The 25,513-nt window shown below is 60.1% G+C and overlaps 8 protein-coding genes across 8 annotated transcripts; all 8 read right to left on the bottom strand.

Moving 5' to 3' along the window:
* Nucleotides 1–513: 513 nt before the first annotated feature.
* On the bottom strand, nucleotides 514–816 carry LDBPK_131130 (40S ribosomal protein S4, putative; the record flags this gene model as incomplete). Its single annotated transcript, XM_003859276.1, has 1 exon — nucleotides 514–816. The coding sequence occupies one exon, from the start codon at nucleotides 814–816 to the stop codon at nucleotides 514–516; it is 303 nt and encodes a 100-aa protein (XP_003859324.1).
* Nucleotides 817–1,789: 973 nt separating this feature from the next.
* On the bottom strand, nucleotides 1,790–3,427 carry LDBPK_131140 (hypothetical protein, conserved; the record flags this gene model as incomplete). The annotated part of the gene is made up of 1 exon (XM_003859277.1): nucleotides 1,790–3,427. One exon carries the CDS (start codon nucleotides 3,425–3,427, stop codon nucleotides 1,790–1,792), a length of 1,638 nt encoding a protein of 545 aa, XP_003859325.1.
* Nucleotides 3,428–4,528: 1,101 nt separating this feature from the next.
* On the bottom strand, nucleotides 4,529–4,981 carry LDBPK_131150 (hypothetical protein, unknown function; the record flags this gene model as incomplete). The annotated part of the gene is made up of 1 exon (XM_003859278.1): nucleotides 4,529–4,981. The coding sequence occupies one exon, from the start codon at nucleotides 4,979–4,981 to the stop codon at nucleotides 4,529–4,531; it is 453 nt and encodes a 150-aa protein (XP_003859326.1).
* Nucleotides 4,982–7,270: 2,289 nt separating this feature from the next.
* On the bottom strand, nucleotides 7,271–7,849 carry LDBPK_131160 (hypothetical protein, unknown function; the record flags this gene model as incomplete). The annotated part of the gene is made up of 1 exon (XM_003859279.1): nucleotides 7,271–7,849. The coding sequence occupies one exon, from the start codon at nucleotides 7,847–7,849 to the stop codon at nucleotides 7,271–7,273; it is 579 nt and encodes a 192-aa protein (XP_003859327.1).
* Nucleotides 7,850–12,813: 4,964 nt separating this feature from the next.
* Nucleotides 12,814–15,456, bottom strand: LDBPK_131170 (DNA/RNA non-specific endonuclease-like protein; the record flags this gene model as incomplete). The annotated part of the gene is made up of 1 exon (XM_003859280.1): nucleotides 12,814–15,456. One exon carries the CDS (start codon nucleotides 15,454–15,456, stop codon nucleotides 12,814–12,816), a length of 2,643 nt encoding a protein of 880 aa, XP_003859328.1.
* A 2,639-nt stretch (nucleotides 15,457–18,095) lies between these two features.
* Nucleotides 18,096–19,079, bottom strand: LDBPK_131180 (XPA-interacting protein, putative; the record flags this gene model as incomplete). Its single annotated transcript, XM_003859281.1, has 1 exon — nucleotides 18,096–19,079. One exon carries the CDS (start codon nucleotides 19,077–19,079, stop codon nucleotides 18,096–18,098), a length of 984 nt encoding a protein of 327 aa, XP_003859329.1.
* A 1,355-nt stretch (nucleotides 19,080–20,434) lies between these two features.
* LDBPK_131190 (hypothetical protein, conserved) lies at nucleotides 20,435–23,221 on the bottom strand (the record flags this gene model as incomplete). Its single annotated transcript, XM_003859282.1, has 1 exon — nucleotides 20,435–23,221. One exon carries the CDS (start codon nucleotides 23,219–23,221, stop codon nucleotides 20,435–20,437), a length of 2,787 nt encoding a protein of 928 aa, XP_003859330.1.
* A 1,678-nt stretch (nucleotides 23,222–24,899) lies between these two features.
* Nucleotides 24,900–25,490, bottom strand: LDBPK_131200 (hypothetical protein, conserved; the record flags this gene model as incomplete). Its single annotated transcript, XM_003859283.1, has 1 exon — nucleotides 24,900–25,490. One exon carries the CDS (start codon nucleotides 25,488–25,490, stop codon nucleotides 24,900–24,902), a length of 591 nt encoding a protein of 196 aa, XP_003859331.1.
* Between the last annotated feature and the right edge of the window lie 23 nt (nucleotides 25,491–25,513).

Below are 25,513 nucleotides of genomic sequence, written 5' to 3' on the forward strand. Positions count from 1 at the left end.
CAGACCCTGGCGCAGGATCATCTCACCCTCGCGCGCGTTCAGCGCGTACTTCAGCCGGTTGCGGATGATCACCAGCAGCGGCAGGCACTCGCGCAGCTTGTGCGGACCCGGACGCGGACGCGGCGCGAACACGCCGGTCAGCTTGCTCAGCATCCAGTCCTTGGGCGCATACAAGCGCTTGAGGTGCTTCTTGGCCATCTTTGTGGGAAGAGCGTTGCGGGGGCGTTGAGCTCGACCGAGAAGTGAGGGGAAGGTGTTGCGTTCCTCTTGCTTATGTGCAGCGCGAGTCGGGCCGAAGCGTGTGTTGCGCGCGCACGTGTGTATGTTTGAGGGGGGGAGCGCGCACAGAGGAGCAGCAAGGAGGTAGGTGAGGAGCGAGGTAGGGGTTCGAAGAAAGGTGGTTGAGGTATCGATCGAGAAGCATAATATGCTTATTGCGACTGCGATGAGATGCCATGGCAGAAGGGGCGGTGATGAAGAACACCTGACAACAGTACAAGACGTTGCACGTGGTCAATCCCCGCCTCTTGTAACGGCAGTGCATGTCTGGGGGGTGTGCGCGTGTTCCATACTTGGAAGAGCACAAATTACTGTTGAAGGCCGCTTTTCTGTTATACACAGCGTATATGTATCTGTGTATATGATGTTGCGACGATGTTGCTGCCGCGTTGCGGCAGGTCTCTTCGTTGTGGTGGGCAGATGGTGGAAAAGCGAGCCGTTATATATTCGCGGGAGACAGAGGCAGAGGGATGGGCTTCGATAAGAAAGGGATGCACATGTGTAAAGGCCATGCACGTAGGCCAATATAGCAGCCATGTTGGCCCGCAAGAGACGCAGTTCATACAACGAAACAGACAAGCGAGGTGGGAACGATAAGGAGAGGAGGAGACACGTGCGTGCACTTGGGATCACGAGCTGATCAACGGTTACGGGGGTGGTGCACACACACGCACTCACAGAGTAAAAAGGAAAGGCGGAACTACCAGAAGAGGGAGATAACGGAAGAGACGTCGGTGATAGCCGGAAGACTACACCCGGTAAGGTGTGTGCGTGCCTGCTCCCCCACCCCACACCACCCCGCTCTCTCTTTCTCTCCCGTTTTATTTTGCAAGTGGCTCCTTGCACTCGTCAAACGGGCTACAAACGTGGCCTCACCTTCAGCCTCCCGCTCTGGGTGCCTGCACACACTACCACCAGCACCACGACCGCTCGAGGCCCATCTGCAGGCCCAGCCAGCATCCAGCCCGTCACGATGCCTCAGCGACTCTTGGGGTTGCACTGCGTTCTGTTTTTCTTTTTCGCGCGTCGCTCGCTGTATTTTGACGGTGTCTTCTCGCGCACGTCTTCCCACGCGTGCAGAAGTGCGATCACCGAATACGCGTCGCGGACGGGAAGTGGAGAGGGACATGTTCAAGCACGGACACACGGCGGGCAAAAAAAGTCCGAGGCACAGGCGGGGCGGGGCGGGGCGGGTGGTCGGCTTCGTGAGCGCCGATAAATGGCCGCTCCCGTACAGCATCGGCGAAAAAAAGGAGTCGAGCGTGGGGAGGGCGTGGCGAGTCGTGGACGGTAGTGCGGCAAGCCCACAACGCATTACCAGCTATCCGTCGACGCACAGAAGACTGCCGTTCGTTTCGTTGAGCCGGCGTGCTCGAAAGCCTAAAATGCGAGGAAGCACTGTACACAGGCGTCATCTGCCATCATCACTAGGAACGCCTTCAGTCACATTCCGCATCCCTTTGCCCTTCGCCCACCTGCCATGGTCTGATGCCTTCCGCTCTCGCTGTCCTTACAAGGACGCCGGCGCATCTTCGTGATAATCAGGGCATACCCTGGGCAACCCCAGCGTGAACAGGGTGGGCGGATTTACGGAGGGCGCATCCGGGTCGCAACTGCACTTCATGGGAGCTGCGGAGCCTGGAAAGCACGGCCCTAGCGCGCAGTGCAGCGGCCGCACATCGATCGTCACGACCGGGGATGTCACAGTGTTGCAGGCCGAGACAAGTCCGTCGAAAGCGAGGCGGTAATTGTTCGTCTGCGTGTAGCCGTCGTACACCTCGGGGCGGCCTTTCACCACATTCCAGCGAAGCCCGGCCGTCTCCATTTCGCGCACGAAGCCGAAAGGGATAATGCCGCACATGTACGGCGCTGCCGTCTCCCTCGGCGCCGGGCCTGAAGACGACCACGACGGCGGTAGGACGAGCTGCGTCACCCCGTCTGGCCAGCACGCAAAGAGCACGTTGTACTTGTTCATGGCCATGATATGAAAGACTCGCGCGTAACATAAAAGGCAGCAGACAACACCGAACTCGTGATCGATGCGACCGCCAAGTGCGCCGAGGACGGCGATGTTGGGCAGGACGCGCGTCTCCAGGCGTTGAGCAGGCTGTTCAGTGGTGAATGGCGCCGATGTCGTTATCGACTCGAGAAGGCGTCGGCAGCGGTCAGCCTCCTGCCGATCCTCCCCCGCCTGCACCTCGGCGGTGGACAATGCCTCGGGGAGACGGGCCACGCAATCGAATGCAAGGGAAGTGACGTCGGGCGACTGCGCCGCAAGCGGAACCTCTTTATCGAAGCCTCGCAGGGGGTCCACCCCGTTCAGCGAATCCGGCATCCCAACGTCAAGTATCCACAGACGCTGCAGCAGTGCCACACACTTCATAAAGTCCGTCGACATCTGGCACGCTACGGGCAGCAGAACAAACGGCTCGACTGGCGTTGTGGGCGACGCGGACGCCTCGCGGTGCCTGTAGGCATCACGCCGCCGCCGGATCTTCTCCAGCAGCGTCACGGGAATCGAGTTCACGCTATCATGGAAAAGTAGGCGCTTGTCGCCACCATTGTTGCCCTGGCCATCATCACGGCGGCGAGGCGGCTCTGCATCAGCCGCAGCGGCGAGCACGACTTCTGCGTCACCAGCGTCAGCGAGGAGCATGGCGTGCGTGGCGGGGAGGCTGTCCAAGTCCCCGATGAGGGCATCGCACAAGCGCGACGCGATGAAGGCGCTCTGCGCCGCGGTGCTGCCGCTGCCGCTGCCGCTGCCCGCGATACCGATGCAGCGCTTTGCGCAGTACCTCTTCAGCGCAGCGTACGCGCCGTCCGCGCAAATGAAGTAGGGACGGTGCTCATGGAGCCTGCTGCTGGCGGGGGTGGCCTCGGCTTCCTCTTCGCCCTCCCTCGCCCAGGACGCCGGCGCGACACGGCCACGGTGGCGCTCAAAAAGGCGGATGTAAGAGGCGAAGTCCTCGTCTGTGTTCGCCGGGCTGTTCAACAGAATGACCCCAAAGAGCGACGTGTCAGGGACAGGTGCGTCCGTGGTTACGGCATCCGTTCTACCCAGCGCCAGCACCGCGTTACACGAGCACAGCTTGCGCGTGTGGAGAGCGGGCTGGGTGCCGGGTTGCATGTATGTCTCGAGGCGAGACATGGCGCTCGAGAGGCGGCCAACGGTAACTTTCAGCGGAAGGTCCGGGGAGAGGAAAAGGGCAAAGGGCGCGTGTGTGACATGTGTTTTTCTTCTCTTTTTGGCGCATGGCACCAGGGGTTCACGGACGAGCCAATGGAAGGAGACGGGGAGGGGAGGAGGTGGTGGGGTTCAAGGCAGATGAGACAACAGAGCAGAGGGCCCTCGGCGGACGTCTGCATTCACTGCCCATGGCCAGCCTTCACCGCAGTCTGACTGCGTCGTCGCTGCCGTCGCGCACCTCTCGGGAATGGACAGGCACCGCAACATGAGTTCCCTGTCGAGCACAAGGAGGGGATTGGGGAGGAGGGTGCCGACGGAGGGAGAGACAGAGGGGGGAAGAGGGGAGGGGGAAGATGATGAAGACAGAAAAAGATGCGTGAGAGAAAAGCAAGTAGGATCGACCAGAGGGAGATGGCCGAAGTAGAGAAGTGTACGCCACCCCCGCCTCCTTTCGAGAGAAGGGGGGGGGGATAGAACAACAAAAACAAAAAATAACATAATGAGAAGATGTCATTGCAACTAGCGGCTGTAGGATACCCACGCAGGGATGCGCGCACACACATACATACACGTATACCAGCACATAGACAAGTGTACACAAACACGAAGAGAGAAGGATAGCTTTACACATCTCTGCGCACACCTCGATGATGACGATGGCAACGCGACAGAGAGGAGGACGGGGAGGGCGGAAAGCAGTAAAACAAAACGAAGGAAAATAAGGGCACTGCAAAGACGGGAAAGAGATGCAGACATGACCGTAAAAACGCCCATCCACACACACACACACGCACACGCACGCATGACAGCTCTTCAGGCTATCTCTTGTCCTCCCCTTGTTTTGGGATGCGCATGTGCCCAGCGTCGCAGTATCAAGGTTCACCGACATTCTCTTCGTCTCTCCGTGCGCGTGTATGTCTCGGCGCACAGCGCTCTCACCGGGATGGCGGAGCACACATAGTCTCGGTGTGCAGCCGAGTTGACTAGCTCCACTCCGTCTTTCCCCGGTCAGAGCATCCTCGTTCCTCCTCTCATCGGCAACGTTGCTGCCCGTACGCCCAATTAGTCTCGCTTGTGGCTGCTCGTGGTCTTGTTATGCAGGCTCTGCGCGGACACCACCTCAGGCGTTGACCTGTGCGACTTTCTACTGTCAACCGTGCCACCGGCCGCATTCCCTGCGAAGCTGCGCTTCGTGGTGGTGCTGCACTTGCAGGAGGCTCTGCTCTCCTCCAACTCGACGCTGCTAGAGCGGCTGCTGAGCTCACTGCCGTAATGGCTAAGGCCATCTTTGTCCACCTTGTCCTCGAGCAGACGCCTCCCTGGGGTACGGACGTAGAGCAGGTAGTAGGCTAGCAGGGCCGCGAAGGCGACGAAGAGGGCGAGGCACTCGATCGTGAGCAGCACCCACCAGTTGTTCTGCACCCACGAACGCTTGTTGCGGGGCACTGCCTGGATGGGGATCGTCGGGAACGGGACCGGGGTGGAGATTATATCTTTTTTCTCAAGTCCGGGCATTTTCGCCCTCTGGCCGAAGTGTGTGTGTGTGTGTGTGTGGTGGTGGCGGTGGCGGTGGCTCGCGCTCTGTCGGACGGGCGTTGCCGCTTCTTTGCGTTGCGCCTGCAGATTATTCAGGTGCGTGCCTGGACGGTCGTGAGGGCGAGTGTGTCGCACTTCACAGAGCTGCGTTGCGAAGGATGAAGGGGTGGGAGTGGGAGGAAGAGGATGAGACTGCAGAGGAGGTAGAGCGACACGAAATAGAAAGAGCGAGTTTCCAGGGCACACCGGCGAGAAGGAGGCAGGAGCGGAAGAAAAAACACGCACACACACGCACAACTTCGTCGAGCATGCAGAAAGTGGGCCGACGAGTCAGCAGCGGAGCAGAGACACTGCGGAGAGTAGAGGATAATGGAAGCACGCGGCAGTGAGCGGAACAGTAGCAACTGTCGTCAGTGGCATGGTTAAGGAGGCGAGGGGCGGGAAAAATACGCAGTGGTGTGTCATCCCTATATCCCTCTCGTCCTGTGACGCTGCTCTGCACCGTGCACTGCATGCTCACGCGTGCGTGAGCGTGGGCTTCGTGTCTTTGCTTGGCTCGGTACGAGGGCTAAGCTGCGTGGGTGTGGGTGCGCGCTGAAGTGCTGGCGCAGGTGCGCGAAAGGTGCGCCGCCGATAATAAGAAGCATCTTAAACGCGTCGGTGCACAGTTCACGGAAAAACACACGCCAAGCATGACTGGGCTTGAGCAACGGTCATGGCCCTCGCCTTATGAGTTCCGTTGCGCACGTGCGCAGGGTTTTGGCACACGCGTACCTGGCAAGACGGTGAGAAGAAAAAAAAACGCCGACAGGCCATGCATTCTTCGTTGCGCGGCACGCTCGTGTAAGGGACGCGGGTGATGTGGGGACTGTGCGTGTAAGAGCGACGAGAACGATGAGGGAAGAGAGAGGGGGGAGGGTGAGGTGCCTTGAGGAGAGAGCGGAGGTGTTAAAAAACGTACAAGGAGCTTCAAGGCACACACTGCCTGCGCGCACGACACCTTCAGAAATGCACATCGTCATCGCTAGCAGGTACATGTGGTACGGTGCACGCGCACACACACAACACATGCGTGTGTACGCATCTCTGTCAGACTACCGGCTCCTGCAGCACACTTCACCAGTGGCGGCTAATGCTGGAAGCACTGAGAGAGGGAGAGGAGCAAGGAAGGGAGACAATAGTGGTGGAAGAAGAGCAGGAGTGCAGGTGCTGCTGTTGCCAGCGCCTGCGCATTACTAGTAACAGCCGCAACCACCACTATCACGGTGCATCATAATTTTTGTCCCTCATTCCCTGGCGTTGCTGTCTGCAGCAGCGTTTCTCCATTTCAACGCAGCTGCTGGGCGTGCTCTGCGGGGGGCGATAGGGAGACACAATGAGAGGGCGACAACGCCCATCCACGAAACCAAGCAACACGTGCGCGTACAAAACATGCGCCCGAGGAATACAGCAGGGGAATCATCAAAAAGAGAACGGTAAAAGAAAGCGAAAGGAGCGAAGGTGAGGTTGCGTCGCGAGCATCCGTGACAGCCGTCCCTTCCGCACAAACACACATGCTTGCAGCGACACATCTCTGCTCGAGGGCACAACAACATCCACGTAAAGGACAAGACAGCGAGGAAAGATGCTCTGCGGCAGTGAGGGGGTCCGTGCTGAGGTGGAGCTCTACGATCGACTATGATTGATACGCCTAGACACATACAGATAGAAAAATGAGCACATCACACAAGACGGGAGAACGAGGGCAGGAAAAGAGGTATATCGAAAATGAAAAGGCGTGCCTGCCTCTGCGCCGTGGGTAGCCCATGGGAGTGGGTGGGAGCAGCAGCAGCAGCAGGAAAAGGAAGGGGACATTGTGGGTCATAGGGGTCTGCCGGTGGATAGGCGAATGGGTCTAGTTCAATGTCACGCGTTTGCCAGCTAGCACAATCGGATAATGGAGAAGGCGAGACACACACACAAACACACATAAAGATCCTCGAGGCGACCAATACCGGCAGTGTCGCGCGACGAAGGCAGCGGCAACAACAACGCCAGCACAATATGAGAGAAAGGAGGGGTGGAGGTGGGGGGGGGTGGGGGAGCAGAGCGCAGTCCCAAGCGGGGGAAGTACCGAACGAGAAACGCAGACATGTGGGAAGAGAGCAGGAGAGTTATGCAGGTGTGCCTATCGGTGTCGGTGTGTGTGTGTGTATAGATGCTTCACTGCAATCTCCTCCGCACATACTCGCAGGCACGTGGACACTTTTCAGATGTCCATGGTCCGCGTCAGACCTCGTCACTGCTGTTACTCCACTCGCCTTCTTCTTCCTCGTCATCGCAGCTATCGTACGAGGAGTCATCGCTCTCCTCCGCCGCATGGCTGTCATCCTGCGGTAGGGATCGTGCATCATGCTCTCTGTGGGAGTGCGCGTCGTCGTCGGAGTCACTGTGGCTCTTCCTCTTCGACTTATCTTGGGCTTCACGGTGACGCTCAAAAACGATACAGGCAAGTACCAGGCCCACCACTGCGAGACAGATGATGGAGGAGACAATGATGAGCACCACGGCCCACTTGTACGCCTTCGGCCAGCTCTCGTTCATCGGCTGTAGACTTCCACCGAGCTCGTAGTCTAGGTCACGGATCACCATGTTCGCCGCTATGGGTACGCCGTACAAAAGAATCCGCTGAAGAGCGTAGTGAATAGCGTCATCAATAATCGACAGCTCCGCGACGCGGGGCACTGCCGCTACCACATCACTGTTACCGGGCGGCACGACCAGAAGCTTGTCAGCACTAAGTGAATCCACTGCACCGGGATGGGCCGGCAGTAGTTGCTGCCGCTGCCGTTTTTGCTCGAGCGGCATGCTGCTGCTGCTGTGCTCGGTAGCCGGCCAAGAGGACTAAGAAGGAAGCTCCGTTGTACGCGCCGGCTGTTGGTTATACTGGCTCGATCTATCTTTTTTCGACTTCCACCACGCTGCGTTTCGCGATCTCGCGCTCGCCCTTCTTCTGCACCGGTGCCTTCCGTGCCACGAGGGAGGGAGGAAGAGGGAGGAGAGAGAGGTAGGCGCGCTGCCGGCGTGCTTGCTCGCCTTTCGTCCCCACTTCCCTTCTTGGATTTCCAAGAGGGAGGAGCGAGAGCTGAGGAGGAGGTGCCGTGGTTGAGGGAGGCTGGCTGGCAGAAAGCGAAGCGACGGATCAGACAGTGATGAGATGGAAAAAAAAAGAAGGCACGCTGAGGGCTGTCGTGAGAGCACTGGGGAGACAGAAGAAGTGGAATGAGAAGAGCCTCACGAGAGTGAAGCGAGAGGCCGCGATGAAGGAGAGCGCGCGCTTCGACAGCGGTGTGCCCACTACTCTCCTCGCCTCCCACCACCACAGCAACCCCCGCCCCCCCCAAAAAAAAAGAAAAAATTGAAGAGAGGCGAGTGTGTTCATGGGCACGGAAAGCGCCGCGAGAAAACGAAACGGAAAGCGGAGGCATCACAGGCAAAGTGAAGGGCGAAGCCGCGAGGGCGGCGGGACGACACATGGAGGGCCACCGTCGTAAGGAAGCCGACGTGACGCAGCGCCATCTGCACTCCTATACGAGCATACGCACGCAACAAGAAGAAAGTGTCCCTGCAGCGCCTTCGCGCAAGGCGACGCGTGGAGGCCGGAGATGCGCGAACCGCTGTAGTTTCCCTCCATTTTGAGGAGAACCGAGATGCCGATGCACGAGGCCCTCTACCGTACAACGAGCGCGCGGAGCTCTTCTTCTCTTGGTTTCGCACACACGAAGGCTTCGCGTCGTCACGGCCTCCTTCTTCCTTTCGGTGTTTTGTTCGATAACGTCAACGCTTCGGCTGGCGCCATTTTCGTTCGCCCGCGCCCGCCCCCCCCCTTCACAGGATGACAACCACGCAGACGGACGCGCTTGCGCAACGACAGCGGCGTGCTGGTCGGGGTGATGTGGGAGCGGGAGGGACGGAATGTGGAGGGGGCGGAGCCATCAAAAAAAAAATTGAAAAGCGACAAGATGAGCACCACCGGTGCAAGGCAAACGACGAGGGGAGAGACCGAGGCAGCAGAAACTGTTGAACACTGAAATTATGTGTGGATGTGTGTGGACGCACACTTGTGGGCGTCGGGGCAGAGCAGGGAAGAGGGGTATTCAGAGACGATGAGGACGTGGAGAGGACAGAGAGAGAGCGAGAAACAAAGGAAAGGAGAGCAGATAGATCGAGTGGGTGGAAAGAGGCGACGGGGAAGCGCGCGGAACACCACCCTGTCCCTGTGCACGCGCTCGGCTTGTGCGCAACATGCATGCGTGTGAGTTGCGGTGGCGGTGCACTACTGGGGAGGGGGAGGGGTGCAGGAGAGAGGCACAGAAGAAGAGGGGGTGCTAGTCTTAGAGATGAGGACCAGGCAGGCGCTAGGGGACCAAAAAGACGAAGTGAGGGTGGGCAGAAAAGCATACACGAAGATGCTGCTCGCTGTTTCGCGCGCGTATGTGCAAGGGAGGAGGCGGAAAGAGATAGGGGCGAGGGAGGAAGGGAGGGAGCGGGCGGGCGAGGGACGAGAGAGTCTCAACCCGCAAGCGCTGAGCAGAAACGAAGAGACGATCCCATGTCTACATATCAAGCGGAATGAAAGGAGAATGAGAAGGGGAAACGAAAGTAAGAGACGGAAGACATGTTGGATGGCACATACACACACACACATGCACGCACAGAGGTCCCCACATTCACAAAGGGAGAAAGATGCACGTGTGTGCGTGTGTGTGCAGGTGTCTCTCTATATGCACACGTAGACATGTATAGAAGCAGAATAGCGGAGTCACACGGGCGCACAAACACAGACATCGTGCAAGACACCCACACAGACAAGATGAGTGGCCCATACGACGCAGTCGAGAGCTTCGACCCACACCTGACAGAAACTCCACCCCTTCATCCGATAAAATCGAAAACGGTGAAGGACGATCGCCATCGATGAGAGGTCCTGCGTTGGCGGTGGTGGACCGAGGAGACAAGACAGCAGCAGGGTAAGTCAAGGGGAGGGGGCAGAAATGAGAGAACAAGAAAACGGACCAGGGATACAGATGCACACATGCAGAGGTAGAGAGAGACATCAGAGCAGAGGCACACGCGTCGGCGATTCTCAAAACGCGGCAGACGAAAAGGAAAGGAAGAGGGGCAAAAAAATATCTTTTCTTCGAAAAGGAACGGCCAGTAGAATGAGGAAGCGCCAAACGCGCAGGTGAAACAAACAACATAGCAACGGGCGAGTCGTGATCTGCAGGTTAGGGGGCGCAGACAGACGGACAGTGATGGTGGTCGTGTTACAGCAGCCAGTGTCGCTGATGCAAAGCAGCCCTGTCGCACGCACTCGGCCCCTCTCTGCCTCTCTCGCTGTGTCGTCAACTCGGTGTTGGTGAATCCCCTGTAACACGTGCGCGTACGCCAGCGAAAGAGACAGAGAGAGAGAGCTTAAAAAACGATGTACAACAAAGAAGTGAAAAGGAGAAGCACACGCACACACGCACGAAGTTCGAAAGCCACAAGAAGACTGCATAAAGAAGGGAGGGCGTAGCGAGCGAGCGAGCGAGAAGCACGGACCAGATTCGGCTCACTCGCAACACGTGCGCGTTCTTCTTCGTTGTGCTATGGTTTCTCCCTCATCGTGAGTCGCCCGCCTCGACGTCGCGCGTGGCAGGCGACTCGGGGGGCGACTCGGAGAGGCGGGGGGAGAGGCAGGCCTCGGAGCGCCCTTGCGACGCGGACTTAGTCCTTTTGTGAGACAGGGAGCTCATCAAGAACAGCATGCCGCTCGTGCGCCTGCACCGCTCCCCCCGCTCGTGGCGGTGCTTGATGCGGCGGTACCATCGAAAACTCTGAAAAGCACATCCCATGCTGCACAAGATGACGATGATGCCAATGATAAGCCAGACATACCACAAGTCCCTCGACCAGCTCTTCACCGTCGGCATTGCATAGAGCAGTCGGTTCTGCTCCGCTGCCGGCTCCATGCACAGCGTGCCATACTTTGACACCACATACTCTTTTCGGCCGAGGTACGCATCACAGCCTGGAAGCGTGACCCCCCTGCCCTTGGAGTCAGCCATGGCGACGCGTGAAAGCCGTGGGGGGGGGGGGAGAATGTGCTCTATTCTGTGATGCGACTGCTGTTGTCGACGTCACCTGCACACACCTATGCATACGCACGCAGGAGCGCAGAGAATCGCATATATATATATATATATGTCTGTATGTATATGCGATGGCAGAAGGGGGGGAGGGGGCGTTGTCCTTGCCTTCCGGAGGGCAAGGCAGTAGTGGCTGGGGTGACTCGTGGGAGGGAATGCAGGGCGGACACGTGGCGAGCAAGCTCAGAACAAGACGATCTGCGTGTGTGATGACGATGACTGCCACCCGCACATGTACCAGAAAGCGTGATGGTGCGCGCTCCCGATTGCGTTCACGTGGAGCCGACGTGCTCGTCGGGAGGGGGGAGGCAGGAGAGTGGAGAGGGGGACGGTGAGACGCACAGCATTGCATTACCAGAGATGAGTGGAAGAGAGAGTGGAAAAAAGAAAGTGGCAAGACTCGGAGAGGGACATGACGCTCCGTGAGGAAGGGGGCTCTGCCAGTGGCGCAGCAGCAGAGAGCGAGCGAGGTCCACGCACAGCCTATAGACGACGCCTACAGCACCAGAGCCGCCGCGGCGGCGGGCGGTAGCACTTCCTTTCTGCAGGCGACAGCATCGACACAATTGGCTCCGGCGACAGCTTACCCGCACCAGCAACAGAGGCTCCGATGCGTCTGCAAGGACGCAGCGACAGGGCGTTCCGTGAGGGAGGGAATTGGGTCTCGGTGAGTAGGTAATAGCTTGGAGACTAAGGCGGGAAAGAGACAGGGGGTAGAGGAGGCACCGATGAAGGGCGGGAAACAAGCGAGAGCGCACGTGCTTTTTGTTTCGGTCTAGCGACACGCACAAAAGGAGAGGGAGAAAGAGAGAAGGGGTACCTACACAGAGGCACACAGAAAGGAGTGCGGCGGCGGCGGCAGCAGCAGCAGGGCATGACAGGACATGGGGAGTCTCCCCACAGCCCCAAGCAGAGGCACAACAACGAAAAGAAGGCGAGCAAACAAGAGAGGGGGGTAGGCGAGGGAGCACGGCGAAGTCGTAGGGGAGGTGTAGTGTCAGGGGAAGGAGGGGAGTCGATGAGAGTTGTGGTGAGGGGTGAGCGAGGGATAGAGGGAGAGTAGGGTGTGGGCGGCACGCACACATGCACACGAGGAATGAGGGAAACCACACATCTGCTCTCTGTCTCTCTCTCCACCACTCTCGCGCATGCGCGGCCGACAGAGCGGCGAGAGAGGAGGAAGCGCAGAGGCCAAAACACCCACGCGTGAGGGCATCACAAAGTCACACAATGGGGGGATATTGACAAGAAAACGCACACGCGCACACACAAACACACACAAGCGCAGCTCTCCACACAGCTCTGTGCGTGAGAGAGATGCGTGGGGTGATGCGCGCTCGTGTGATGGCGGATCTGTGCATCTAGGCGCTTGCATCTATGCAAAAAAAAAAGAAAAGCGAGCAGGAGCAACCGAAGAAACGAGAGAGCACTGGCGACCCTCACGTCCACCGCAGACGACGAGAAAGAAGACAAGGCAACCGCGAGATGAGTGGGCGAGACGGCTGAGCGAGGGGATCGAGCTCGCCTCCAACGCGAGGGAGCTCACCGTACCCGCAAGGCGAGAGGGAAACACGAGTCAGCGGCGAATTCGAGTGGTGCCGGCACCGCCCGACGTCCCGCCCTCCACAAGGTGAGTGCGCCTCAGCGACCGCCACCACCAATGCCGCAGTGCCGCCACATCCATCGCTGTCGATAGACTGGGAAGAGGCTAAAGTGCGTCCGCAGCGCTACCGACGGAGCGGCGCGATCGATGTTGCTCATGCTGTCGCGACTGGTCGCGTCCGTCACTCCGGCCGACATGCATCGTGAGCGCAGCTCCACCAACGACTCGGCGAAAAGTTGTTCCAGCTCTACTGTAGACACAACGAGGGATCGTAGAGCCGTCTCCAAACCGTCTGACGACCATCTCGACGGGTGCGTCGAGCGGTGCCGTCGTCGTCGTCGCGATGGGAACGACTTCGACGCCGCTGCTCCCGCTGCTGTCGAACGCCTGGCCGCCACGGCCGCAGTGACCGCTCGTATCGAAGCTGCGTCGGGGTGGTTTGGTACGATCAGGTGCACATGCTCGTGAGTGTGCACGTTCCAGAGCGAGAAGAAGAAGGCGTCAGGGATGAAGAGCGACTGCTGCGGCGGCGGCGGTGGCGGCGAGGACCATGTCGGAGGCGAGGCTGCGTTTCCAGGCCTCCGCCGTTGCATGACCTGCCGCGACCTGTAGCAGCACAAAAGAGGCAGTGCGACGGCATCCGATGATGCTGCAGCGATAGCGGGCGTCCTCCCTGTCGCCGTGCTACTGCCCCGCCAGCTGCCCAGCCCTACATCATTCGTCCGTTTGTAGTAAAGCGGCCCTACATTGACAGCGACCTCGCGCTCACGCTGGCGATGAAAGGCTGCACCGCTGCAGTGCGGCCACCACCACCGCCACCATTCCCGGCAGCATCGAAGCGTTCGTGCCACGCATCCCCGAGCACCATCTCCTTGGAGTCTCAAGTGCGAGCCAGCCCCGCTTCCGACGCCCGGTGCGGCGAGCAGGCGGGCGATGAGCTCACTGTCCCGCGGTAAGCCTCGGTTTAAGCCGCTGCGACTGCTCCTCTTCGCTGCCTGACCACAGGTAGAGCAGCAGCGAGCTGGTGAAACAAAAAGTGATGACGCCGACTTCGGCGGACGTCCACGGCGTCCCTTACAGCCAGCGCCGTGGCGCGGAGGTACAGACATTGGACCCGCCTGCGTGGAGCTTGCGGCTTCTGAAAGGGACGCAGTCCCTGCACCCACAGCTCCAGTCGAGCTTTCCTTTCTCACGCGCTGCTGCTGAATCGCCACGGCGTGCGGCACATCGGCAAGCGGCAGCTGTCGCACGTACGCCCTCGTCGCCGCTTCCAGCCAGCGCCACACGCCTCGGTTGATCTGGCGGTGTTGCAGCAGCACATTCGACAGCAGAGCCGCCTCGATGGCCGCCTGTGGGCTCGCGGCGACGGATGCATGCGGGGCGAGATGACCGCGATCGTGTCCGCGTGCCTTTAGCTCTGCCGGTACCCGTCGCGCTGTCTTGTCCAGTGAGCGGTCCGTGAAGAAGGTGATGCAGCGGTTCTGTCGCCGTGCACGGTCGACCGTTTCGCGGGTGAGATAGTACCCGCACCACACAGAAAGGCGGGCGACGGGGTCGTATAATAGGGTAAACCCCTGGCGCGGCAGACACAGAAGCGGCGACGCAGCCACCCGAGTCGCAGAACGCGGGTTTTCGGTATTCTGGCAAGTAGCGGAGACGAAAACGTCTACCAAGTGCTGCGGCAGCGGTTGCCACTGATGCAAGGGTGCTCGTGTGAGGCGTGCGATGGAGAAGAGTGCCGAGGCGGCAAGGGAGGCGGTAGAGCCCCTGGACGCTGCTGCGGCAGCGGCGGAGCGCTTTGCGAGAGGGCGCGTGCCTTTGTTTATCATACGCGTGCCCCACTGAACTTCTTTGGCCGTGTCGCGATCGGCGCTGCTCTGCCGTGAGTGGCGCGCAGGGGAGTAGAGCTTCAGCAGCGTGGGCCGTGAGATGCGCTGTGGGAGCCAGCGGTGGCCTGTGCAGGCAGCCAACCACTCCGCGGCATGTCCGTAGTCGAGCCGCCGCGTCTCGCTCACGGATCGATGCGCTGAGCTGCACCAGAGCCTCCGCCACCACCATGACCCCGGCCATGCGGCTGCTGCGGGAGAGGGCAGCAGCTGCAGCGGATTGCGGTACTTGGCCTCGCGCTGAGTGTACAAGCGAGCTGCGCGGCGGCTCAGCCACGGGCTCAGGTGCGCGCCGACGATCACACCGCAGGTGCCCGCAACTGCTGCGGTGGCACATGTCAGCCACAGCTTAAGCGGCTGCGACGGCGCGGGGGACGACAGCGATGATGCTGGCGTCGGCTGTGCACGAGCGCCGCGCAGCGCCCCAGCTGCGAAGTACGCGTGGTCATGCAACAGGCGCCGCGCCGCCTGCGCGCAACACGGCGGAAAGAGCGAAAACAGTGAAGGCGACGAGACCTCTGGTGCTACGCAGTCGCGTGATGAGCTGAGTGTCGATGGTTGCAGAGCGGCCGGGCTAGCGGGTACGCTCTCCATCTGCGTGCTTCTTCGTAGATGTTTTTCGAGGCCACCCAACACCACCACCACCGCTCCGAAGACACGGAAACAGATCGACCTCGGAGAGAGAAGCACAGGGAGGAGAGAGCCGCACATGGGGAGCAGCAGAAAACAGAGAGCGAGAGGAGAGGCCAACGCAAGCAATGGCGACTCGTTGCGGCAGCATGTCCCGCAACACATATATACGCACTCGCGTGCAAGCGCTGGGTAGCTCAGGGAGATGCTAAAAGGGTCCTCAGAGTGATAGATGGAGTTGGACGACCGCAAGCGTCACCGGTAGACCCTACCGTCTTGTGAGGAGGGCACCTCGCTGCAGTGTTTATACATGCGTATGTATACACCTGTTGGGCTTTGCGCGGGCTATATGGCAGATGAGGTCTCGAGTTCACTTCAGCAGCGGGAGTAGCAACATCTATATCCAGTAGCACACAAGTTGCGTTGGCGAGAGAGACATGCAGACACAGCATACGGTGGAAGGGCAGAATGAGGAGATATGCGTGGAGCGGAGGGATGGGTGGGCGCGCGGTGGTGGTGGTGAGCAAAGAGAAGCCAAGGCACCCCTACGTGAGAGAGACACAGACACAAACACAGACACACACGCACACCCTCTCCCACGCGAGGCGGCATGTGCGCGAGCAAGCGAAGGAACACGGAAAAGGCGTCCACAGACAGAGACGCAGCACAGCGACCCCACTCCACTCACTCGACCACTTCCCTGCAGTCAAAGGAAAAGATGCACACACGCACACGCCTGTCCGAAAACCTCTCTCAACGCTCTACCGCCCCCTCTTCCCCCCCCCTTTCCTCCTCGTCGTGCACGTCGGCGGCTCGGTTGGCCTTCCCCCCCCCCTCTCCTCTTTTCCACACCACGGCCATCCCCCCATCCTCTCGATGGCCTCGAGAGCAACCATGCGTGAGAATAAACGAAGGGGTGGGGGTGGAGAGGGAGGAGGGGGTGCAGGAACGAAGCTACGGCGGGAAAAATTGTGGAGACGCGTGGGGAGTCCGCCTTCCTCGTCCGTCAAGAGCACGCCCGCACGCAAAATAGATAAGGACCATGAACCAACGGGCGGGTTGCTTCTCAGACACTTGCCAACAGCACAGGGAAGACGATGCTGTGTGTGAGAGAGAGACACGGCGGCATCTCCTGTAGCGCAGACGCGCTGGCCATCGAAGCATCCACCTACGCAAAGGCGTGTACCGCCTCAGCACACTCACGGCCGCACCATGTAGCGCACCCGTGCACGGTGTTGTTGATCGGCTTGATGGAGCCCCAAAGCGCATGCGGCTCCCTGTGTTCTTCCATCGGTTTGGCAGGTCCATATTGCCCATGCAGTACATCCGCAGCTGGTGCAAGCATACCTCCGGCTCCGTGTACTTGTCTGGCGACGGTTCTATGTCGAGCTCGCGGGAGGCTGTCGCCGCTCTCCTTCGAGCTGGATACGCCGTCGCCGAACGACTCTGCGTAACTGGAGCGTGGGCGGTGCTGCTTGCACTGCAGACGCGCCATCCTCGCGGAGACCTTGGCTTTCTTGTCCGACGGCACTCGGTAGGAAATGCGCATCACGCGCAGCATGCCGTCCCCCCGCTTGGCAAGCACATCGCACCCGTGGCAGTGGTGATTGCAGCCGTTTCATCACACACGGAAAGGCGATGCACACTACCACGAGGAGCATTATGAGCACTGAGAATGATGAGGGCAAGCCAGTTCTTGTGTCCTCAATACGAGGGGGACGGCGGCGTGTAGGAGAGGGCGTTCTGGCACGCCGCCGATATCCTGCACAGACTGTCCAACTTCATGGCGGGCACCATACCGGGTCAGACACGCTTTTAAGAGGGGTTCGGAGTGAGGCCCGCATGTTGTCGCTGTTCATTTCTTTGCGTGTTTGGTGGGGAGGAGGGGGTGAGGGCGCTGCTTGCCTCTTGCGTGCTCAGCGCGAGTTCTCGCGCATGTCGATGCGGATGCGGCTGTGGATTTTTAGGCGAGGATGGGGGATGGGGGGGGGGGGCGGAAACGACATGTATGCGCGCCCCGAAAAGGGAGGAAAGCACGCTTTGGCAGTGGTGACGCTGAGAGACGGGGGAGACGGGGGTGGAAAGGCAAGAACGAGGTCATGAGCGCTGCGAGGGAGTACGAAGGCACAGCGAAAGAAGCAGCGAAACAACGTCTGTCACGTGTTCCGTTATGAGCATTCCCGTCTTGCTCGTTCTGCGCGTCTCTACGTGTGTTTGTGTGTGCTTCGCTAGGAGACATGCCCGCCTCCCTCCGCAGGAGAAGATGGTGCAGGTGCGCCCCCCCCCTCTCCTTCGCGTGCCGTTGTTGCTGCCGCTTCGATTTCGTTACTCTTGTGATGTTACGGAGCACCACTTCAAGACTGGCCCCTCAAACGCCAATCGCGCTGTCGACGGAAAAGAAAAGGTCGACCGCACTTGTGCCGCTGTGTAGCTGTAGGCCTCTGTGTACGATGATGCGTAGAGCAAGAGATGCGCAAGCACTACCACGCACGCGTCGCTTCTCTGTCTCGTAACTTCCCCAGATGCTCCTCATGCCCCTCAGGCCAACCTCCTGCTCATACAGGCACACGCGCGCATAAGAAAGGTGATGATCCGATGCATTGTGTAGCCACCGCGCACCGGTATTGACATGACGCGGTGGCTACACGCGCTACCTTGTCTTGTGCAGACAGGGAGCACAAACACACATATATATATATATACAAGACAAGAAATCCAACAAGGCGGCATTGCAAGGGGGAGGGGGGAGGGCAGCCTCATGCGCATGGCACGCCGAGAACGGCACACCACCTCCGAAGAGTTCTTCAGTGTGCACTACGCGCTGCCTTTGCCTCCAGTGCTTGTTGCTTGCCCCGCTCAATGGAGGCTGCGAGCTCGCTCATGCCCGCACCCGATGCCGCCGATACTGCCGCGTACGGTAAGTCTTCGTAGAACTCATGCAGAAACAGAGACATAGACTGCGCCAGTGTCCCCGCATAGCTGTTCCCCTGGTTGGCGAGCAGCACGTCCTGGGAGCCGAGCGCGGCCACCCCGATGCGCGTGCCCTCGCCCCTCCAGTCGGCGTCCTCGCCATCGCCGGGCTCTCCGGAGACGGCGCGTCTGCTCTGATTGCTGCGACGGGGGTTGGTCACGGCCTCGTCGAGCGCGTCGTTGTCCCGCATCCACGCAATCACCGAGTCTGCAGACACCACGTCGGTCTTGTTGAACACCACGACGAGGGGCACCTGCTGCTTGAGCATGATGCCGCTCGAGTACAACATGGTGGACACGAAGGTTTGCGGGCTGCTCACACAACGCACCGTGTCCGCGACAAAGAGGAGCACCGTGGGGAGCACAGCGCCAAAGGAATCCGCGATGAGATGCCCTGAGGCGGACCATGTGAACACCTCAATCTGGCCAGGCGTGTCCACGATGATCCAGTCCAGCGTCTCCTTCTTCTTCTCCAGCAGCGACACGACCTGGTGAATCTTTGTGGCGAAGAGGTTCAGCGACGTCATGATGGCGCCGTTCGGGCCCAGCCGGTAGTTCTTCATGACCTCCCCATACTGCACGCTGTCACGGATGTCGATGTTCACGTTATACGGGGTGTGGGTCACGGCGGGGTCGAGATTGATGAAGTACGAGCGGATGCCGCTCGTGTGGGCGTAGTGCTGCATGCGATGCACCAGCGTTGTTTTGCCAGTACCGGCCATGCCTACCACAAGGATCACCACCGGCGTTGTCGCGTCGGCAGAGGTCGTGACGGCTGGCGAGGCTGAGGCCGCGGCAGACGAAGATGTGTCGACCATGATGCAGGGAGATGATGGGCCGAGAACGCAGTATACACAGAGAAATGTGTGTGTGTGTGTGTGTGTGTCGAAGGGGACGGCGACTGAGGAGGCTGAAGGTTGCTGCACTGGTAAGTCGAAAGATCCGTGTGATACGTTGTATGTATGTACACGCACACACACACACACACATATACAGGAAAGCCATGCTCACAGAGAGGGGAGGAAGGGGGTGTGGGATGTGGGTGGCAGTCAAGATGGCCATGGAGAAAGTATGTGGCTAGACATCACACCATAGGTGTGCCCGAAAGCAACGAGAAATCGAGAACTTTGCATGTTTGTGCGAAGGAGTCGAGGGAGGAGACGGCCACGCGCGCGCATGTCATAACGGACGTGCCCCCCCCCCTCTCCTCCTCCTTTCCTGTGTAGCTCACGTTCCCCACCCTTCAGTGCTCGTCCGTTAACGCACACAATTGCTGCGCCACCTTTGCGTCACGTCCCAAAACATGCCCGCCTCCTGCCTGAGAGGTTCAGCACGTGAACCCGCACCACAGAGACGAAGACAAGGATCCCACGCGTCGCGGTTGTGTTGGGGCGTTGGCCTGATGCGTTCCTGTTTCCTTCTCTTGTAACGTTAGTTAGACGCCGCTGCCATCCATGCGCTGTCATTGAGAGGGGGGCAGAGAGGGTCGGGGGCGTGGCGGCGGCTTGGGTTGTAGCGAGAAAAAAAAGAGAAGGATGGAGGGAGGGAAACAAAGGAGACGAGTGGGGCGCTACGAGGAGAAGTCGACAGAGTCGTCCTCCACCAGCGCACACCACTCCCTCTCCTCTCCAGAGTCTCCCTCTTACACACAGACCCTCTCTCAGGCATCATTAAAGAGAGAGAGGGGGGGGGGGATAAAAAAACGCAGAGGCTAGGGCACACTCGTGGCGCGTGTAGATATACACACGTACACTCAGCCATTCATCAACCAACAACACATCCAGGCACACATCCCCTCGGGTGCTGGTGCCAGGGCAGGAAGAGAGACGGGAGGGAGAGGGAAAGGGCCAAACACATAGCGAGATTGTCCATCGAGACATCCACAGCGCCTCTGTTCCTGTGCGCGTGCTTGTATTGTGAGTGTGCATGAGCGCGCATGAGGGCTATTGGTGGAGGAAGGGAGTGGTGCCGGTCACTGCGTCACTGCCGCGTGCAGCCTCTTCCCTCTCCGCACAGACTTTGCATCACACCATGCTCCATCTTTTGCTTCCTACTCCTCCTTTCGATAGTGCGCCCGCTCTACTCCCTCGCCCCTCTGCATTCATCGCTGCATCACACTCTGATCATGTCTTCTACATGGTGAATCAATTACGTCGGGCGACATCACTGAAAATCACGTGGCCTGTGCCATGAGCGCGCAGAGGTGACCCATCGCCGCCGCATACTCGCGCTCGCTCATGCACGATGACCGGAGCAGCGTCGCACGCCACTGTGCCAGGCGACTCGCGACACACAGCAGGTCTCCCTTCATCGGCAGCTGAACGTGGAGAAGCAAAGCCGATACGGTGGCCGCCAACCGCGCCGCCGTCGCAAACAAGGTTAGTTTTGCCATCTTGCATTCACCGTCGTGCCGAAGACGGGGCGAAAGGTGCATGTAGGCGGCGCTGCTGGCCCGCACACCGTTGCCCTCCTCGTCCTCCTCAGCATTTCGAGTGTCGTCCTGTGGCTGCCAGAGCATGGGCAATTCGTTGCAGAGACGGCATACAGCGTAGAGGAGCTGGTAGTGCAGCTGGCACGCCCGTGACCGCAGCTGCGAATTGTCCAGTGCACTGATGCACACTCGTGACGCGGACGGCGAGCCAGGAGGCCCACCGCGCGGCGTTGACAAAGACGAAGATGACGGATGCGGGTGCGGGTGCAGCTGGTGCTGGCGATCCTCACCGGCAACAACCGCAGCAGTGGCAGTGGAGAGACTACCCGGCGACGCTGGCGAGCCTTCATCTTCATGCCGTGTCGTCGTTTTCGCATCATCGTTCGCAGTCCCGCCCGTCAACGCGGTGCCGCAACAGCCGTCAACTTGCACCAGCGTCCGAAGCTGCTGGAGAACTCGGGGTGGGCTCACGTAGAGAGACGTGAGAAGGCGGAGGAGCGCCAGGCAGGTGTGCTGTGCCTTAGCGAATGCAGCGACAGCGACTTCTGCCTGCAGATCGGGGCAAGAGGTAGTTTGTGACGCGCTTCGAGGCTGACCAATGACAGCAGTGCTGTGTAGCAGCTCACTGACGGCGCGCACAAACGCGTCCACCAACGCATCCAGCAGCGTGCGCATGCCTTCTGTCACAACAGCCGCGAGGATGCCTTGCAGAACAAAGGCAGCCTCTGGCGGCTGCGGTTGAGGCGGCTGTAGTTCACCACCATGGCTGGTCTCAGTCCGCCGCCCAGTCGTCTCCTTTCGATTCATAGCCGCTGGCGTCGCCGAAGACACGCTCAAGGTGGCGGGAATGGCGGTGTCACACGCTACAAGATCGGTCCAAGCCGGGTGGCCCATCCACCACTCCACATAACCGAGCGTCGCTGCTTCGCATGGCCACTGGGAGAGCACTTCGCACCACTGCCGCATGAGACGGCGCAGCTGCTCGACAAGTTCATCGAATACGCCGGAGGCAGCCGCTGCTGCAGGCGGAGATGGGAAAAATGAAAAGGAGGCGCGACAGTCACGAACATCCACGCCCTGAAAAAAATTGGAGGAGCCGTGCGTCCTTGGTCCGTCCAACAACACCTCCGCCAGGTCCGCCTCAAATCGTTCTAGTCCATCGAAGATAAGCAGTAGCGCGGACCGTAGCGTGCACGGCTGCGCTGAGGCGGAGGCCACCGACGCGGTAGCGGTAGCCGCATGCGCAACAGGAAAAAATGAATCTAGGCCCTGGGTGGAGGTAGCCGCAGAGCTAGCAGCCGCGGTGACGGTGTCCGCGTCGCGCTCGAGATGAGCAGCCATAGCGCGCGAGAGGGCGTGCGACAGCCACGGCCGCAACCACGCAGGCGGTCGCGTGGGAGGCACAGCGGCAGTTGCCAGAGGCGGACCAATGGCACCGGCTGTCAATGCAGCTATCCCAGACGGTGCAGGGCCAAAGGCAGCGAGGAGTGCGTTGAACGGCGGCGATGCAGCCGGTGGCTGGGTAGCGCTGATACCACTTGCTGGCGCCGCCGCGGAAACGAGAGCCGTCGCCGGCGACTGTGGAGACGCCAACGCCACCGATGACGAAGATGACGTGGACGGCGATGCTAGACGCCGCATCGGCACCGCCGCGCCACCGCCACCGTCATGGCTGCTTGTGTAGCTGAGGCGCTGGTCCAGCTGCGCAGCCGCAGAGCTCCCCATGCGCTCGGGCCGGCGCCGTCGCTTTGACCCGGGCACTAATCGGACGCTCCCGACATCTGATGGCGGCCTTTCTTCAGCGCCCAGTCCGGACGGATGGCGGGAGATGCGGTACCCGCGGGCCACCTGTACCGTCAGCAACGACGAGGGCACCGGCACCTGGGTCCGTCCTGCCTCACCCGAGCGGCTACCCGTTGACCAGGGCAGCACCGTCTCGGACTCCTCGCAGATACCACAACTTGCATGCAACTCCGCCGCGCGATGAGCACGCTCCTCCAGCGCATCCATGCCGCTTGGGGAGCGATTCGCTTCCGGTGGCAGCCGCAGCTGCCTGTGCGTGGGGCCCTCGGCGGAGATACGAGGGGGAGCCGGGCCTGTGAATGTGTCGCCATGGCCACGGTGGTTGCGTGCGGCCGACAGCGCCGCCGACGACGTGAAGCTGTTGTGCGCGTAGAAGGCTGAAGGCACGCGGTAAAGGTGCTGCACAGGCACGGCGGTAGACGAGACAGCGTGCGAGGAAGGGCTCCCTGGAGAAACCGGTTGCTGGCGTTGCTGTGGAAGCTTGTCGAGGATGCGGCTTGAGCTTTCCATCTTCGCCGAGCGAGGCGAGGATGCTAGCGACGTGGAGGAGGTTGGAAGTGCCTGCGGAGCGGCCACCGTCACCGGGTACTGGCGCGCCTTTGCCGCAGCTGTTCCTGTCGGCTTTACGAGACAGTCATGGTGAGGGCTGCCGCTGCTACGGCACCTTTCCTCGTCGCGCTCGCTGTTTTGAGCAGCTGTCAAGCATCTGTCGACCGCCTCGGCCATGGTGGTCGCCGCCGCAGAGCCGGCCCGCATGCCGATGCCACCAGAGCAAGTGTGGCTGTCGCGCGCGATGGACGTGCCGGCAACAGCAGATTCGCTCATTACCAAGTGCGAAGGAGGTGCTTGTCTGACTGAGCAGCCGCCCGCACCACCCGCGTCGCCACCAACACTATCAGTGGTCGAAGCGTCACAGTCGGTGAGGTGAACGTGTCTGCGCGTGCTCGCCGCGATGGTCGCGAGGGCTCTGACGCCGCCCGTCACAGGGACCGCGCCAACCAACTCGACCCCGGCAGCTCCGAAGGACATCGTTAGGAAGTTCGAGGACGTCGTGTGGTGGGCAACGGCGACGCTGGTGTAGCTGGCCGCTTGCACACTGCCGTCCTCAATGAGCGCCGCTAAGCGGGGGGAGGGAGGGAGGGAGGGAGGGAGGGAAGGAGGAGGAGGGGGGGGGTCGACAGGAAGATTTGAGAAGAGAAAGACGAAGCGACTCTCTGAGAGAGGGCGAAAAGAAACAAGAAAGCGTTACACACAAGGAGATCTCTCTATGGCAAAGAGGGGGAGGGGAGAGGCTTAAGGGAGCACTACGGGGGATGGAGGGAGAGGGCCCGCGCCAATCGCCGACAACGTCCACGCCAATGCCAAGCCACCGTCTAGTTATAAGGGAGGGGGGTGGGCACCGGGTGTGCAACGTTCACACCGACCCGACTTCCTTTTCGTTTTCTCTTCCCCCTACCCCCAACAAGGAAGTGCGAACGACCGGAAAAGCGCGTGTGCTTCTAACGTGAGAGTTGGTCCGGTGAACCGTGCACTCTATGTAAGAGCCGCACGCGAGAGAGAAGGGATGGGGGGTGAAGTGGTAGGGTGTAAAAAAACAGAGGAAGCCATCTGGTGCAGGACAGGTGTAAGGGAGGAAGGTGGGTGGCCGGAATAGAGACGGTGAAATGTCAGGGCTGGCAACCGCCAGAAATAGCGGAGACGCAGCGAATTGGCTGCACCGCACGTAGGCATGTGTATCGGGCGCGACGAGACGAAGGTGGGAGGCCGCTGACCGATGCGACGAGTCCGTCTGTTCGCCGGAGAAAAAACCATAGGCACACACAGAGACACCACTCCACACGTGCACGCGCTGTGCCTGTTGTTGTTACTTGTCTTCGACGCGCTTGGCGCACTGCTCTCAGGAGGAGGGGGGAGGGACAGCGAGACAGACAACGAGGGCCGAATCATCACCAGTCAATGCGCTGTAAAAGGGCGTCTACCCTCACCACATACAAACCCAGGCACGTACGCGAGCACGGGACTCGAGGGAGGGAGAGCCGCAGGCATCCGCAGACACATCACCACAGGCACACGCACGAAGAGAGAGAGGGATACAGAAGATAGCAGTAAGGAAACAAACAAAAAAAACAAGAGTAGCGAGCAAGAGGGAGTGCGCGTTGGGCGTCCATGGAGAGGGGCTCAGGGGGCGAGGAGGGTTGAAACAACGCAATGAACACAGCCACGACGTGTGCGTCACTGGATGCATGCCCCCCCCACCTCCAGCTACTGCACATTCAGCAAGAACTAGCGTCACGAGCTAACGCATCCCGCGCCACCCTCTCCCCTTCCCTGACCCAACGCTAAACTCGCCACCTCCTCGCCACTTCCCTCCTCCCTCTCTCTCAGCCTCGCCCCTTTGACCCACTCACCAGCCTTGAGGAAACATGGCCTTGAAGCGACGCACAAAAAACTTCTGCCGCGGCCCACCCACGTCCGAGCCGTACTGCCCGCGTGCACGCCACACGTCCCGTGAGTGAGTCAGCGGCTTCTGGCCAATTTTGGAGTGGTAATCGGGGTGGACGTTGTAGTAGGTCGACTTGAACTCCGTCACCTCCTCAGTTTTGCAGCGGATGTCACCGACCTGGTTGAGGCGGCGCATCTCCGCCGCCTTCTTGCGATCCCGCTCTTCGGAGAAGTACATCATCTCCTTCGTCACCTCGTCGCGCGAGTGAAACCAGTGCATGTTCTCCGCGTACGTCTTGATCGACTTGGCCCGCTCCCATCCAAGGATGAGTCGGTAGTCAATGTCCTTCTCACTCAGCATCTCGTTGTTCGGGTCGCGGAAGGTACTCCGCACCTCCTCGGTAATGACATCGCGGCGCGAGCGCATCGGAAAGCCGTGGGCCCCTTTCAGCAAGCTACGGTAGAGACGAATCTTCTCTTGATGCCTGTACGAGACCGGCGCCCCGGTAGCCTCAGCAGCAGTGCGGCGTGCGACGAGAGACGTGCGCAGCATACTTCCAAGAGGAGGGGGGAGGG

The sequence above is a fragment of the Leishmania donovani genome, chromosome 13, assembly GCF_000227135.1.
Source record: "Leishmania donovani BPK282A1 complete genome, chromosome 13".
NCBI classification, from domain to species: domain Eukaryota; phylum Euglenozoa; class Kinetoplastea; order Trypanosomatida; family Trypanosomatidae; genus Leishmania; species Leishmania donovani.